We start from the raw sequence: 18169 nt of genomic DNA, 5'->3' as shown, positions 1-18169 counted from the left end.
GTAGATGATCCGTGCCAACCGAAGATGGGTTATGCTATTCCGTTGATTGTATGAAATTATTTTCATATGTTTTCTTGTTTAAATTATAACATGCATAGAATGAATTGCTAGAATTAAATATGGCTAACCATTAATGTGCGGATAGTGGTGAAATCAATACCCTACTCTCTCTCTCTCTCTCTCTCTCATATATTTACTCTCTTTATTTTCATGCACTTTGAAATTACACAAACAAATTAGTCTCTTTCGAATTAAGTTAATTTTAATCTTTCAAATTTTGATAATTAAACCCCTGCAGTCCTTGAGGTTCGACACCCTCAATATAGCCCTATCCTACGGGATTCATTCTATTGCGAGTGGTAATTTTATAATTGATATTTTTTATCACAAAAATACCACATCAATTTTTGGCACCGTTACCAGGGACTGCTTAACGGTTTCATTATCTTAATTTAAGGATCAAATTTAGCTTAATAATTTATTTTTCTGCTTTAAGTTGCTAACTTTAATTCTGTTTTGTGTTTTGTTTTTATTTTTATTTTAGAATTTGCAAACAAGTCTGTAGCTGTCTTCTTTGTGACTGCGATCGAGCGTAGGTCGCATGCGATCGAGCGCACGGACGCATTCCAGCAGGAATCAAGCCAACAGCGCTCGAGCCCTCCTCTCCTGCGCTCGCACCCATCTGCGGTAGTACGCTCGAGCGCACCCTGCCGTGCGATCGAGCGCACTTGCGGCAACCTGCATCCAAAACCGTAAGTGCATCTAAGGCCATTTGTGAGCTTTGCTTTTCTGTTTTAGCTTATTTTGTCAGTTTTTTTTATTTTCTGTTTAGTTTATCCTAGGTCACCGTTCTTTGTCTTTTCCATTAATTTCTTGCGACCTTGAAATTGAACACACTCTTAAACAAATTAGATCCCAAAGGACCCCTAATTTGCTAGAATAGTATTCCATTGAGACCATGGGAGACGGTAACCACGTAGTTTTGTAAGATCATTATCTTCCTACCACTTACACTACTCCTACATGTCTCCGACTGCTGGAATTACGGCAACCCATTATGAAATTAAGCCCAGCACTATACGAAGTTTACTTTCTTTCCTAGGGCTTAGCATTGAAAATCTTTATGACTTCTTCAGTGATTTCGAAGCAATTTGTGATACCACTAAAATGAATGGATTCACTGAGGATGCCCTAAGGATGCGTCTTTTTTCTTTCTCCCTCAAGGAAAAAGCCAAACATTGGTTCCAATCCTTAACACCCAACTCTATCACTTCTTGGGCTCAATTGCAGCAAGAATTTCTTAAGAAGTATTTTCCCATAGGAATGACCAATGACACTATGAGAGCTATCACTACCTTCTCCTAATATGAGGGAGAAGATTTTCATGAGACTTGGGATAGGCTGCAGAGCTTGCTTAGATCATGTCCACACCACGCTATCCCGAAATGGCAGCTAGTGCAGTGTTTCTATGATGGCCTGACCGAGTCCAATAGAAAATGGTGGATGCATCATTTGGAGGAACTTTCATGTTAAAAAGCGAAGATGAAGCGTGGTCTATGTTTGAAAATTTGAGTAACAATTCTCTTCAGCAGGTTTCCACCAGACGAAGGGCACCAGCACCTAAAGCACTCAAGACAGAGAGTTTGTATGAAGCAAGCCATTCCCCAAACATGGCCAACCAAGTAGTTGAGGCTATCACCTAGAAGCTAAACCAATGGATGACTGCTGGTTTTGCTCCTAATGCTGCTCACATGCACACACTACCTGAATCATGCTCAGGTACGTCTCAAGGCACCTTCCCACTTTAGGAAACAAGGAGAGAAAATACAAGGAATGATGGAGATGTTCAAACAGGTAAAAATCAATCTTCCCCTTCTTGATGCCATCGCACAAGTGCCTGCCTATGCCAAGTTTTTTAAAGACTTGTGTACTCAAAAGAGGAAGGCCAAAAATAACATCCCCAAGAAAGTTCTTCTGACTGAGCAAGTGAGTTCCCTGATTAAGCACAACACTCCTCCGAAGTTCAAGGACCCCGGGGCTCCTACAATTTCATGCATCATCGGACAAAGGGAAATTGATAAGGCACTCCTAGATCTGGGAGCTGGTGTGAATTTACTTCCATATTCAGTATATCAGCAGCTCGGCCTAGGGGAGCTGAAGCCCACCACAGTGATTCTGCAACTAGCTGATCGGTCTATTAAGAAGCCTAGAGGGATTGTAGAAGATGTGATCATCCAAGTGAATAAACTTTTCTTGCCAGTCGAGTTTATAGTGCTTGACACTGAGCCTGTGCCCAATCCTGATAAGACGGTTCCTATCATCCTTTGGCATCCTTTCTTAGCCGTAGTTAATGTATGCATTAATTGTCGAATTGGAGTCATGGAGATCTCATTTGGCAATATCAAGGTTAGGTTGAATATCTTTACTGCATTTCAGCATGCTTCTGATCAAAATGAGTGTTTCTTTTTGGACAACATTGAAGAATATGTAGAAGATTCACTACCTAATCTCCTGACCAAGGATCCAGTGGAAGCCTGCTTGACTCACTTTGACTTTGAAGAGTTCAACATCGACCAGTACATCAAAGAGGTCCATGAATTGCTAGAAATCGCCGCAAGTACAGACTTCCATCCATGGAAAATAGTAAAGGAGCCCTTACCTGTGACATCAAGCACTCCTCATGTTCCTTCTCTACTGTCTCCACTGAAGCTTGAGTTGAAGACCTTGCCAGCAAAACTCAAATATGCATTTCTTGGATCTAACAACATTTTGTCAATCATCATTGCTTTCGACTTTCAAAAGGACCAAGAGGACAGTTTACTAGCGATGTTAACGGAGCATAAAGAGGCCATTGGATGGACCATGGCAGATTTGAAAGGCATCGACCCTCTATCTGTATGCATCAGATCCACTTGGAAGAAAATGCTCAACCTTCCCGTGAGGCACAGCACCGGCTGAATCCCAACATGAAAGAGGTAGTGATGAAACAAGTAATCAAGTTACTTGATGTAGGCATCATTTATCCTATCTCAGATAGCAAATGGGTGAGCCCCACTCAAGTGGTTCCAAAGAAATTCGGCATCACCGTCGTTGAGAACTCAGCTGGAGAGTTGGTTCCACAGCGCACAACCACGGGATGGCGTGTCCGCATTGACTACCGAAAGCTCAATTCCTATACCCGGAAGGATCACTTCCTGCTCCCATTCATTGATCAAATTTTGGAGCGTCTTGCTGGCCAAAGCTACTACTGCTTCCTAGACGGCTATTCCGGGTATAATCAGGTGGCGGTTGATCCCCAAGACCAAGAGAAGACAACATTCACATGTCCATTCGACACCTTTGCTTACCGACGTATGCCATTCGGATTATGCAATGCACCTGCCACATTCCAGAGATGTATGATGTCTATCTTCTCCGACATGGTGGAGAAATTTTTAGAGGTATTTATGGATGATTTTTCTGTTTTTGGATCTTCTTTTGATAAATGTCTCCATAATCTTTCACTTGTGCTTCAACGTTGCAAAGAAACTAACCTGATTTTAAGCTGGGAGAAGAGCCGCTTCACGGTGTAGGAAGGTATTGTTTTGGGCCATATAGTGTCCAAAAGAGGTATTGAGGTGGACCAGGCCAAAGTTGAGCTAATTGAAAATTTACCGCTGCCCACTTCAGTGAAGCAGATCCGTTCTTTCCTAGGGCATGCCGGCTTCTATCGCCACTTCATCAAGGACTTCAGTAAAATTTCATGGCCCTTGTGTAACTTGCTTGCTAAGGACACCCCTTTTCATTTTGATGAAGCCTGTCAAGAGGCATTCCAGAAGCTCCGGTCTCTGCTAATGAATGAGAACCATGATGGTCATGATATTGCATTCTTGGGAACTACATGGTTGAAAAATGTTTATGGGTATCATTCCTGGAAAACCCTCACGAGACTTTACTCGTCCTCTAGGGAACTCTTAAGGGTTTAAAAGGTTTGTTGCATACACTAAATGCAACCGTACATCCCACGAAAGATGGATTTATCTTTTTATTTTTTACTTTATTTTCTATTTTGTATTGCTAAGGGACTAGCAATATGTAAGTTGGGGGGTGTGATAAGCGCCGAATATTGCACATTCAAGACCCTTAATTTACATGTGTTAATTCCTTTGCATTGTTATTTGTTTGATTTTGTTTTGTTTTTGTGTTTCATGTTGTATTGGACAAACCATTGGAAATTGGGCTTAAAAAGGGCAAAAGCTGGGCATTCTGGATCTAGGATCAAGCGCAGCTATTCCTGAGCTCGAGCACACAAGACTTCGTATCGAGCGCACACGGGCTTGTGGTGCGCGGCAGAATCCTTTTCCAGCGTGGATTTGGCTTTCACCTCCGGTTTTCTTAGGGTTTCTAGGGTTTTTAGGGTTCTCCTAATCCTTATAAATAGGGCTTTAAACATTGTAAACATATACACCGCTTTCTAGAGTTAAAATTTCAATAAATTGTCTGTGGAGCTTAGAGGATCATGAGCGGCTAAACCAATTGTGGGGTATTGATGTAACCCTTTCCAAGCATAATGGTTTGATTTTATTTAATTTTTAGCTTTTCAATTTATGCATGTTGATTGTATAACCCTATGGATTGTTACATTTGATTTTTATTCTTCATATTAAATGCAGTTGTTCTTTAATTCCAATCCAATATTAGTAAAATTCTTATCTTATCTTAGAAATTATTTTACTATTATTGAACTCAAATCGTTCTTATTTTTTGTGATTATAAGAATGATGGTTATACAATGGTTCTTAATTGACATGCAATCAATAGGGTTAGATAAACCATACCTAGGAAAGACGGATCGTACTATGCCCTAGTTTAGTTAATTTAGGTAGACGATCCGTGCCAACCGAAGATGGGTTATGCTATTCCGTTGATTGTATGAAATTATTTTCATATGTTTTCTTGTTTAAATTATAACATGCATATAATGAATTACTATAATTAAATATGGTTAACCATTGATGTGTGGATAGTGGTGAAATCAATACCCTACTCTCTCTCTCTCTCTCATATATTTACTCTCTTTATTTTCATGCACTTTGAAATTACAAAAACAAATCAGTCTCTTTCGAATTAAGTTAATTTTAATCTTTCGAATTTTGATAATTAAACCCCTGCAGTCCTTAATGTTCGACACCCTCAATATAGCCCTATCCTACGGGATTCGTTCTATTGCAAGTGGTAATTTTATAATTGATATTGTTGGTCACAAAAATACCACATCAGTGTCAAAATTGGCACGTCAAAAAATGACACGTCAAAAGTTTTTTGACGTGCCAGAAAGTGACACGCCAAAAAAATTTATGATGTGTCAGTAGAGGCACGTTAGAAATTTTTCTAACGTTTCATTTTGCCACGTCAGAAAAATTTCTAACGTGTTAAATATAACACGTCAGAAAAGAAATTTTTCTGACGTGTCAAAACACGACACGTCAAAAAATTTGGTGATTTTTAAAATTTTTCCCCTATATATTTTTTGAATTTTTTTGGGGTTGTACCCGAATTTTGGATTACAATTAACCTGATATACACTTTATCCATCGATCCATGCAAATAACATAATTCATATCCATTAACGTCGATCATAGACTATCAACCAAAACTAGCTTCAAGACACAAATAATGACATATATACCAAGTGCGAATGGCCAACCACAAAAACTATACACCAACCACAAATAACATAATATACACCAATAAAACTATCTCTATTAGATGAAATATATCTAACTACGTACATCAAAAAAACTATCACAAATACAATTACATCAACAAAGTAGCTTATGTACAACAAGTGCGAATGGCCAACAAGACGTTCAATGCTGATCATCAGTAGCATCCTCTCCATGATGTCCACTACCTGCAAATGATAAAACAAATAATCACCAAACAATATTCACTAAACAAATGAAATCCACTATCTGCAAATGATAAAACAAACAATCATTGAGCAACTTCACTATGTAAACAAAGGACATCATACTCAACAAATTCAAATTTATATCTACATCCCCAACATATATTTCGTGATCAAATCAAATGCACTAAACAATATTCTACAAGGACCATAGTGGTCCATTTCATAATACCAAACACTTCAAATGCAAAGCTCTAACCCACATCCACCACCAAACCAACCATGATATATAAACCAAATTCAACAAGATTTACAACATCATTAATGAGAATGACTACAACATATTCAATCTCTAAATTTAGAAGTGCACATATATATAGAGACAGTTCTAAAACGACGTTGACCATTAAAAAATGTCATTACCTGATCCACTATCGACCGACGATCGCACAATCGCAAAGGGTAGGGAAGCTCTGTCTGGCGCGGAGCTCGACCTCATCATTTCCTTGAGCTGGCAAAAACGGACGCCAAACATTGCCGTCATTTGAGCCTCCTGTTGAGCCAACCGCGCATTGTTCGCCACCATTTGCTCTGTCACTTGCTGAGCTACCCGCGCATTGTTCTCGGCCAACAAGGCATCTATCTCTTCCTTGTGCTTTGCCCTTTCTGCCTCAAGCGCTCTGTCAAGTGTTTCTTGTGAGATCGTGAAGTTCTCAGTGTTTTGTGATCGTGCCTGTGACGGTGCATAGTATGAGTGTATGTAGCCCCGCATAGGCAGAATATTGGGTCCAGCCTGCCGAACCCTACCAGCGTACTCAGGCTTATTTCCAAGCACCTGGGCGTACGTATCGTTCGACGCCCACCTGACCGTCCCCCTATCACGCTAGACGATGCTACAGGGTCGGTGGGTATAAACTCCTCCATTCTCTCCTATATGTTACATTAATTACTGGGTCAGTCGGTCATACAATAGTTAATCACAAATAAATTATCACATATATAAGCAAAACATATGAAAGGTGAGTAGCATACACATCTCTCCTTCTCTATGTCATTCGGATATGCACCATCCTTCTTCTTGTGGGTGCGGATGTAATTCTGTGCATGAGTAGGAGGAGTGCCCAGACGTATGGCCTGACAAAAAAATAGAACATACAGATATGTTTAAATATATCTATAGATAAAATGTTTACATCTATAAGTATAGGGTAAATTACACATTGACCTCCTCATGTGTGACCCTCACGTAGCTCTTCGACCCGGTGCAATGGGGTGTATTATTCAATGCTCGCACGCTCTTCATATATGCCGCGTAATCCTACACAATTACCATTCTTAATATGTTAATTCTAACACAATTACAATTACTTACACTACACAAAATTATAGTATAACTCATGACCTACCTTGTTCTTCTTGCTACACCATCTCTCCAACAATATCTCCAAGTCGACGACGTTGTATTTCGAGAGCCTATCTTGCCCCACTCTCGCCTGTACAGTTGCGGGAGTATCATCCGTCGTAATGGCAAGATATTGTTTTAACTCGTGCCTCCAAGTCCTCAGCTTGAAGCTTATATCTTGGAATGTGTCCTTTATGGCTTCCAAGTTGCACTCGGGCGGGACGAAAAAATTTACCTGCACAAGTTCAAAATTGATAAATTAAAAAAACCTAAAATATATGTGTATATGTATATAGATATAAACACACATATATATGTTCAACTTAGATCGTATATATACATGCATTAGGATTGTTTGACATAATAAAATACACATACCATCAAGGCGTCTCATATATCCTCCTTGGTACGCAATGGTACCTTCGTCCAATCGTCCGGTATTCGGACATAATTGCTACTCCTAATGACATGTCCGGCCATTCGTCTAAACCTCGCGACGCTAAAGCTGACGGGCTGCCACGAAGTATTGAACTCAAGTATAATCCTTTTGCTGGCGGGTACCCGGCAACCTGTGCGAGTCACGAATGGTAACCACCTCAATAACGGTGTTTCCATCTGGATCGGTACTTAACAGATTAAAAATTACGAATGTAAGTTTTTTAGAATTGAATACTAACTACAAGTAATTAAGACTTATATGCCTGACATTTGAGCAAATACACTTACTTATCATCCGGACTTGTCGAGGGACTAACTGGTCGGTGGGAGCAGGGTCGGTGGGCTGCAGGTCATCCGTGGCACCTATCCCACTAGTCATGTCTTCCTGGGCCTCTGTCTCATTGTCCTTGGCTCCTGCTTTGTATTTTTTTAGAATGTTTAGAATTTTATGAAGTTGTAGTTATAGTTAAATATAATTGATATCGCACCAATATAGTTAGAAACTTTCAAAACTTTCAAAAAAACTTTTGTCCGTACCTGTGCTATGCTGGCTGAATAGCCGCTCCACATGGCTCTGAGAACTCTGTCCTAACTCGCTGTATGGATACGAATCATGCATATACCCCATTTGAGCCATGCCTGCCCGACTGTATGGATTATGGAGAGGGATCTCTCTTTCTATATCACCTGGAAGTACTGGTCGATACCCGTCCTGCAGCCCCATAAGTTGAGCAACGTCTTGTTGCTCGCTGTCATCAAGGTCATATGATGGAGACCCATGAGACATAGACTGCCGCACTAAAGACGAGCCCCTTCGTGCTCTTGTCTTCTCCCTACCGCTAATGGTAACCTGCGAAAAACAGCATGCACCCAATTAATTACGTATACAATGTATGAAATATTCACTACCTTATGTATGCATGATTCACATATTAAAAATAAGATATATACAAGATTTTACCCAATGTACAACTTAATTAAGTGTACTGATGTAATGTGCATGTAGTGAACAACTACCAATCAAAACATATATATATATATATATATGTGGACCCTTAAATAAAACAAAACTAGGTTAGTTATTTAATTAACAAATATATCTAGTATTCATGGATATGAATTTGTTATATAAGGGGATAGTACCAGAGTGTGTATTTTTAACACTTATCTAATATAATTAATCTTGAAAATAAAAAAAATAAAAAATACTCGATCCAAATTTAAACATTTTGTTTGGTGGAGACCCTAAACAAAATAATTCTAGCTAGGTTATTTTATAAGGTTTTTCTATAACATCTACCTAGTTAGGTTCGTTATGGGGACCCTAAATACAATAAATCTAGGTTAAATGTCACTCTTTGGCATTAGTAGGTGATGACATGGGTCATACAACTTCAGAATATAGAATAATATAGCAGCTTTAAAATCCATAATATCATGGCATATCTACTAATTCAATAATTAGTTGCATCAATATGATCATTTCTTAGTAAACAATCTTTCCTTGTTTCTTTTTGCATTGAATTTGGATTGTTGTTGTCGGCTTGTATTATTATTATGTCATTTGCAGTATAGAATATATTGGATTTTTTATTTGTTTTTTTTTTAATTTTTTATATGATATATATAAAGGTTAAAATAATTTTGAGTGTTTTGCAAATATTTTAAATGGTTTCTTAATTTTTTTGTTATTCTTTTAAATAAAAAGACATTGATAAAGAAAGTAGTTGAAAAGAGGAAATCAAAAACAAAACATCCAATAAATGGAGTTTTTTTTTTTTGGTGTATAACTTTTCTTTTTTGTTGGGATGTTTCTTGGGTTATTGACACATTAGATTAATTTCTTTCATATTAATCAGAATCTTAAGAAAATTCCAATTCGTTTTTAGGTAATATTAATTTTAATGCATTATCTTTCAACTAGAAAAATATAAGTTCCTCAAACCAATAGTTTAATCCTTTTTTGATAGTTTTTTTTTTTGTTTTAAAAAATATTTTATGTGGGATAGAATTAAGTAAAAATCGTTTTGAATATATTTTTTGTTTTAGGTTATGTGTTTAATTATGATTAAATTTGTTTTAAAAACTCAAAACAAAAGTGTGAAATAAAAAAATAGTCTGAAAAACAAAGTCATGACTTTTTACTTATTCATTTGGATTCTCTCTAAGTCTGACAAGGTTTGCACTTTTGCCAACTCTTTTTCCCATTTAATCCATGGAATTCAGATTGAATCCTATCGTTGTGTGAATTTATAACTTACAAATAAGAAATCAATGTACGTTTATGATGTTTGAATATTAATCATTCCTTTCAATATTAAGACTTTTTATATTTGAATATTAATTAAACAAAGTCTTAAATTAAGTCTCTATAATTCATCACTACACGTGATTATTAGAAGGTCAAATGATTGAATTGAATGATTAAAATTAACATAATGTTCTATAAATTCCTTACTAATAAGTCAACTTTTTTAGATAATAATAAAAAATTAAAACAAAGTCACATTTAAAAAACTATTATATTTTGAAACAATAACCTAGCATGAGAAACATTATTTTGCATGCATGTGCATGTACAACATACAATAAGTAATAGATATACATAAAAATAAAACTAACACCTCAATTAAATGCTCACAAATACTCAATCCAATGCATTAACGAAACATCATGTGGATTCATGACAAAATAAAACATATATATATATATATATATATATATATATATATATATATATATATATATATATATACACCTGTTGGAGAGAGGATATTGTTGGAGAAGCTGGCCGGAGAACCACCGGAGACAGCGACAGCGACATACTGGAGCTGGCCCGCCAAAGATGAGAGTGAGCTAGCTGCCGTTCCAAGTTGAGAGGTAGAGCTGAGAGAGAGAGAGAGATCGGGAGATGAGGGAGCTGAGGAAGAGTGAGGGAGAGGAAGCTAGTTATACACCGGTCGGATCGGAGCTAAGGGAGGAGAAGAAAAGAAAGAAAAAATGGGGGAGGGAGAGGGGCTGGCCTGGGCGGGAGAGAAGAAAAAGTGGGGAGGGAGAGAGGGGAAAAAAAAAGAAGAAGAGTGATGGCATGGCCGCGAGATAGGATGGCCAGCAGGCGTTGGCCTTCCCAAGGCAAATTTCTGACTTGCCACATGAGGCGCGTCAGGAATTTGTGGCATGTCAAAAAGTTGACATGCCGCATGTGGCACGTCAGAACTTTCTGACGTGCATTATTTGGCACGTCAGGAATTTGCCAAATAATATCCATGCTTCTTAATTAAGTCCTCTTGTTAGTCTTGTGTATATTGGCTTCCATTATATCTTTTTGTTTTATTAATGTTAAGTCTCAAACTTAATTTGTTTGCTTGCATTTGCCTTGTTCACTCTTGTAATATTAGAATGATCTTGTATTATAGGACTGATGCGAATGGTGATCAGGTGGCCAACCAAGATGTACACCTTCCTGGAATTCTTCCAAAATTTCCTGGTCGGTTTTATTATTACTTCGGAAAACCCATTGAAACAGAAGGTATGGTTAATTTTTTTCTTTAAATTTAAAATACGGGTGCCCCAGCCATTTTGTCCATGCTAGATGTCTCTAATGTAACACTCCACCCCAATAACATAATATTATTTGCTTTTAACTCCCCTGAATCAAACTTCCTAAGAAGTCATCTGACATGAGAAAAATAATCTCTAATAACAATCATCGAGTTCTTTCTCTTCTCTAAAACCTGCACTTTGGGAAACATGAAACATATGTTGTTATAAATCACTACATCATGCCCTACCTAAGTATAAAACGAGATATATGGTAGAGGGTATTTAGTGAGCAGATGCTGTCAGCCACATTAGCTGATCATGTAGGTACTCTTCTCAACCCCGGCCCCCTTCTTCAAGTCCATTGTGTCCTTCCTGAATCTTAGAACAATGCTAAACTATGCTTTCACTTGAGCAACAGTCATTGATAGTTTTGAGCTTTTGTGAGTATATGTTAGAATGTAATTTAAATAATTAAGTCAATCATTTCTTATTGGTTTAAGCTTTTGAAATAAGTTATGATTTAATAGAATTCTCAATGCCAATTCTTTTTTTTTTGTTTTAATTTTTTAATTTTTTATTTTATAAGTAAGCTACACGGTGATTAATCTTAATCATTAATTATGTTTTGAAGGGAGGAAGCAGGAATTAAGAGACAAGGACAAATCTCAAAAATTATATTTAGAAGTCAAGTTTGAGGTTGCGAGATGCATTAATTGATTATTTGAAGGAAAAAAGAGAAAAAGATCCTTACAGAAATTTGTTGTCTCGATTAATTTACCAAGCTACAAATGGCTTTACATCTGAAGTTCCTACATTTGAACTTTGAATAATTCGCCCATTGAAGATGAATTCCACTTTTGCTCTCGAAGAAGCCCATGAACTTTTCTTAAGATGTTGTAGCCATAGGTCTGTGGTGGCATTGATTTATGAGGAGTGCTACATATACTATCAAGTGTTGTATTTCACGTACTGCTCACTTCCTAATATGACAATGAAAATTACTATTAGATAAAATAATAAATGAAAATTTTCATTGTTACGTCAAACAGTGAATAACTAGAAGTATGTATAGCATTTCTCTTGATTTATTCTACATAAGGGTGGGAAAGTTTAGGACAATTTGTTTTTTATTATTGTCATTATATGTATAAACGTGCCTTTTGACTAGGGGCGTTATTGGAAACAAAATTCTCTCTTTAAATTTATTGATTTGGGGAGACTGTGATGGAGTATGATAATTAAAAAACACGGCATTTGTTTATAAGATTTTATTCTCTTTTTTTTTTTCCATTTATTTTTCTGCAACATAGGCAAGCAACTCTAAAGAGAGTTAATGGTTTGTTTATTTTTAATTAAGCCAAAACAGCTTTGTAAAATGGACCGATTGATTGACAAGAAAAGAAGAACAAGAAGACGAGGAAGAAAGAAGAAGAAAATCTAGTACATGCAACGATAATTTCATTTCATGTTTCTTTGTTTTATTAGCAAATAAATAGTGTCTTGGTGTGAAAAAAAAAAATAGAGCAGAAAACAGAAATCTTTCCTAATAAAAAAAAAATTAGATGAAATATATATAATATAAATAAACTTTATATATATATATTGACGTGTCAAAAAGCCACGTCAAGAAATTTTGACGTGTCTAATTTTACCACATCAATAAATATTTAAATATTAAATTATTTAAATAAAATGTTTAAAAAATAAATTGAATTTAAATTTACTAACGTGTCAAATATTGACAAGTTAGGAAATCCTAACGTGTTGAATCTAACACATCAATAAATATTGACGTGCCATTTTTGGTACGTCAAAAAAAAAAAATTGTTGACGGGCTACTTTTGGCACGTCAATAACTACTGACGTGGCAAAATTTGGTTACTGTTTGCCACGTCAGAAACCATCAAGTTTTTTGTATTGTAAGTTCGAACCCTAACTCGGTCATTTACCTCTAAATATTTCACATTTTGAGTCTCACCTATTAAAAGGAGTTCGAGCGCATACTCACAAGGAAAATATTAAAGTATTGATTAAATAATTAAATTTATCAATTTCTATCAACTTAAACTTTTAAAATATGTAGTAATTTAACATGATTCGAACAAGTCACAATGTAAAATCTACTGCCCACTCTAAAACCCCAAAGATATATTTGTCTTTTTAAGAAATTTTAGGGATATTTTTATCATTTTGTGAGATAAAAGGAGTATGTGTACTCTATTTTTTTTATTTTTTTCATTTCAAACAATTTCTTAGCTTGCATCTTGCCCCCGCCGCCGCGCGCCCCCCCCCCCCCCCCAAAACAATAATTTTATATATTATTTGTCTCAGCATAAAAGACACATTTTCCTGGATTCTTCTTCTTACAAATTAAACATGTTTCTTAAATGTATCAATTTTCAAATACTTGTAAGTTGTAACAATTAATTAGAAAAAAAAAAAAAAAAAAAGAAGAAGTTGTAACAATTAGATTTGTGGTGTAATTTAATCCACGTACTCACAACCCACGCAGTCTCTTTCTATATAAGAAGTCATGGCATTGCCTTCCCTTTCACTCCCCACCACCATGGCCATCTCCTTTGCAGCTTGGCTACTCTTCTCCTCTTTTCTCTTTCTCTCCCATGGCGTTCTTCAGCTTCAAGCTTCCCATCATCTTTACGGAGACATTAAAGCTTCTTCACCTCCTCCTGCATACCAGCCTTACAGAACTTCCTATCACTTCCAACCCCCCAAGAACTGGATCAACGGTATAATTATTTATTCTTCTTTCACCTTTCTGAATTTCTTGCTTTAAATATGTCTCATTTTTTACTATTTGATGTTTCATTTCTTCTTTTTGTTTTTTCGTCATCTTACCATCTTCTGATGCTGCAATGGACAAATGGGTTTCTTAATTTGGAAATGCAGATCCTAATGGTTGGTTCCTTTCTAACTTTAGTAACTTGCTTTTTAAGGTTTTTGATTCTCAAGATTTAATTCATAAAATAATAATAATGAATGTAATTTTTATATAGTATTTGATGTAATTAATCCACGTATGTAGGACCAATGATTTACAAGGGAGTTTACCATCTATTATACCAGTACAATCCGAAAAGTGCGGTGTGGGGGAACATTGTCTGGGCCCACTCAACATCAACGGATTTGGTTAACTGGACCCCACATATTCCTGCCATCTACCCATCACAACCGTCGGACATCAACGGTTGCTGGTCAGGTTCCACCACAATCCTCCCCTCCGGCAAACCGGCCATTCTCTACACCGGAGTCAACCCACACAACCAGCAAGTCCAAAACTTGGCCACACCCAAAAACCTCTCTGACCCGTATCTGATAGAATGGGTCAAGTCGGCCAAAAATCCGCTAATGGCCCCCACTATAGCCAACCAAATCAATGCAAGCTCGTTTAGAGACCCGACCACCGCTTGGTTAGGCCCTGACCGGATATGGAGAGTGCTTATTGGAAGCAAAATAAACCGCCGGGGATTAGCTATTCTATACCGGAGCAAAGATTTTGTTCACTGGACTAAATCCCAGCACCCACTTCACTCGGCGAATGACAACGGAATGTGGGAGTGTCCTGATTTCTTCCCGGTTCCGATCAACTCCAATCTTGGCGCTGACACGTCACTTATCGGCCCGCATGTTAAACACGTGCTCAAGCTGAGCCTAGATGACACCAAACATGATTACTACACGGTCGGAACTTATAACCTGAACAAGGATATCTATGTTCCGGACAAGGGACAGGTGAACAGCGATTCCGGGCTGAGATATGATTATGGGAAATTTTATGCTTCAAAAACTTTCTTTGATAGTGCAAAGAATAGAAGAATCTTGTGGGGTTGGATTAATGAGTCCTCCAGCGTCGAAGATGATATCAAGAAGGGATGGTCTGGAGTAATGGTAATTCATGGTGAACTAATTATTAGTGTGCTTTATATTTATTAAGCAAACTTAGAATTTGTTTGATTTTAATATTATTATTATTATTTGGCACATTTTGCAGGGAATTCCAAGGAGCATTTGGCTGGATAAATCCGGGAAACAATTAGTGCAATGGCCGATTAGTGAACTTGAAAGGCTGCGGGAAAACCAAGTCAACTTGCCTAATCAAGTGCTTAAGGGAGGATTAGCGCTTGAAGTTTCTGGTGTCACGTCGGCACAGGTGAATTTCTTTTCATTGTATTGCTTTTTTGTCTATACCTAGGAATAAGGAAAAATGATATTAATGTAGCTGAATAAAAGAGAATTGTTTATAAGCAAAACTCACAAAAGTACTCCATTTAAGTAATTGTTGAATGAAAGAGGATATCTCCCTCCCTTTGGCTGATGTTGGATAAGCGCTCTCTCATCACTATTATTATTATTATTATTTTTTAATAAGGAAAGAAATAACATTACGAAAGTGAATATAAGAGTTTATATGGCTCATAATAGTTATATTTAGCTAGTATGAGCCATTTTACGCACTTCTCCGGATAGACTCTTCAAAATAAAGAGTTTTCATCGGATTTACTACAGTTTATAATAGTAGCTTCTACTAATATAATACAAATTTTTCCGCATTTTGTTTCTCTCTTTTAGTCATTTTTTTTCTCCTTCTCTGCCTTTCTCTTCTCCCTAGTCTAAAAATTAAAAAAATAGAGTAAAATACAAAATAGAATGTATATGAAAAAATAGTAATTAAAATAAAAATTTACTCCCGTTAAAGATGCCCTAAGCAGAACCAAAAGGTACCACATCCAGGTAATTGCTTAGCGGAATGAAAGAGTTCTTTTCGTGGTAATTCAGAAATGGAATTTTGCCACATGTACTTGTACAAGTCAATTAAAACTCACTAAGAATATTGCTTTTGTCATAAAAAAAAAAAAGAAAGTACTAATTCTCCACGCATCTTTGACCTTTCTTGCAGGCTGACATAGAGATTTCATTCAGAACAATTGAGTTGCAGAAAGCAGAAAAGCTAGACCCAAAGTGGACCAATCCACAAGCACTTTGTAGCCAAAAGGGTGCATCAGTAAAGGGGCGGCTCGGACCATTCGGGCTACTAGCTCTGGCTTCGAAGGGCTTGCAAGAGCAAACGGCAGTGTTCTTCAGAATATTCAAAGGTCAAGACAAATATGTGGTGCTCATGTGCAGTGATCAAAGCAGGTATATCCCATATATACAATCTTCTTCCTTTGCCCATCAAATTTCTTTACCAAAAATTCAAAGATTTGAATTCTTTTATTATAATTATTTTATGTGGCTGGCAGGTCTTCCCTAAATAATGGTAATGATAAGACCACTTATGGGGCTTTTCTAGATGTCGACCCTTCTCGTGAGGAACTGTCACTTAGAAGCTTGGTGAGTAGTTGCTACAAAATTGTACAAATTTATTCAAATTTCTCTACTTTTCAACGTGCACGCCAAGCTTTCATGGCCTCCGCTCCTTACATTTCTGGGATATTTAGAGCCAAATGGGATTGTGTCGGCAAAGGGAGGTTTTTTTAGAAATTTAAAAAAATGCGATTTAAAAATTGCGATTTTAAAATGTGGGATTTGAAAATGTGATTTGTCATTGGTTTTCAAACATTAAGAAAATAGAAAGTTTGTGTTTGCAATCCTACTCAAAAAGTTAAGGGAACAATAAAACTTTCCAACCTGTTGGTGTTCAGACATCCATGTCTGTGTCTGAAAATCTAGAGTTAGTGTTTGCATTGCTAGTAAATTTTATTAATTTCAACAAGTAGATTTTATAAGATTTTTCACATTGCTAGCGATCCTAATCTTAGTATTCCATTTTGATACGTTTCATGCAAGTGAAAAAGCTCCTAGCTAGTTTCTGACCACCCATTATGGATATATAAATCTGTTTGACTGATGAGTATTTTTCCTAAAAAAAAATCTTCCAAATTTTGGGCCCCAAACCGCACAAATGAAGGCATCGATCTATACATCCAATCCAATGGTTTCCTACTCCTTAAGATGTCTAGGGATGCTTTTACACTACCCATTTCATCATTTTATTTTATTTTTGTATTTTTGTTCTAATCAATCCAATTGACGTATATATTTCCCTTTTCCCACAGATCGACCATTCTATTGTGGAAAGCTTTGGTGGAGGAGGAAAGGTATGCATCACACCTAGGGTTTATCCCACATTGGCAATTCAAAATGAGGCCCACTTGCATGTTTTCAACTATGGCACTGAGAATGTTCAAATCACAAGAGGTAGTGCTTGGAGCATGAAGAAAGCCATACTCACTTGAGAGTTGAAACTCTAATTATGGTGTTAGTGTACGTTTGAAATAAAATATCGTGTTTTTGTTCCTTAATATTATTGTGTTAATGTTAGGGCAGCTTGACACGTTGTAAGTTTGCGTTAGTGTATCTTTGAAATAAAATATCGTGTTAGTGTTGAAACTCTAAGTATTGTGTTAGTACTGTACGTTTTAAATAAAATATCGTGTTTTTGTTCCTTAATTATTATTGTGTTAATGTTAGGGCAGCTTGATACGTTGTAAGGCCTAAGGCGACAATTTAAGATCGATGGAGCCTTTTTTAATATTTAAATATTAAATTTTTTTTTACTTTTTATATATATATATATATATTTCGTTTTTGAAATTCAACAATATAATGTTAGTAATAAATTGGGTAAAGCCCACTTAACCCACTCAAACTATCAATTACGGCAATTTACCCCCCAAACTACCAAAACAACGATAATGTAACCCCCAATGCTAGCAAAATAACGAAATTACCCTTGTAAAATTCAATTTTAGTATTTTTGTTTTTATTTTAGTAAGGGTAATTTCATCATTTTTTAAAAATTTGGGTACATTGTCATTGTTTTGGTAGTTTATGGGGTAAATTGTCGTAATTGATAGTTTGGGGGATAAATTGTCATT

At 36.5% G+C, this 18169-nt stretch overlaps 1 protein-coding gene and 1 pseudogene across 1 annotated transcript; one reads left to right on the top strand and one right to left on the bottom strand.

The window, feature by feature from the left end:
* Nucleotides 1-5849: 5849 nt before the first annotated feature.
* LOC148584837 (uncharacterized) lies at nucleotides 5850-10554 on the bottom strand (annotated as a pseudogene).
* A 3285-nt stretch (nucleotides 10555-13839) lies between these two features.
* Nucleotides 13840-17661, top strand: LOC132187329 (beta-fructofuranosidase, insoluble isoenzyme CWINV1-like). Its single transcript, XM_059601614.2, has 7 exons — nucleotides 13840-14020; nucleotides 14181-14189; nucleotides 14317-15179; nucleotides 15283-15441; nucleotides 16189-16427; nucleotides 16532-16622; nucleotides 17348-17661. Exons 1-7 carry the CDS (start codon nucleotides 13840-13842, stop codon nucleotides 17525-17527), a joined length of 1722 nt encoding a protein of 573 aa, XP_059457597.2. The 3' UTR covers nucleotides 17528-17661.
* Nucleotides 17662-18169: the final 508 nt, after the last annotated feature.

The sequence above is a fragment of the Corylus avellana genome, chromosome 6 (genome assembly GCF_965113065.1).
Source record: "Corylus avellana chromosome 6, dhCorAvel1.hap1.2, whole genome shotgun sequence".
Taxonomy (NCBI): domain Eukaryota; kingdom Viridiplantae; phylum Streptophyta; class Magnoliopsida; order Fagales; family Betulaceae; genus Corylus; species Corylus avellana.
The sequence above is the reverse complement of the archived record's forward strand: the minus strand, read 5'-3'. Positions and strand labels throughout refer to the sequence as shown.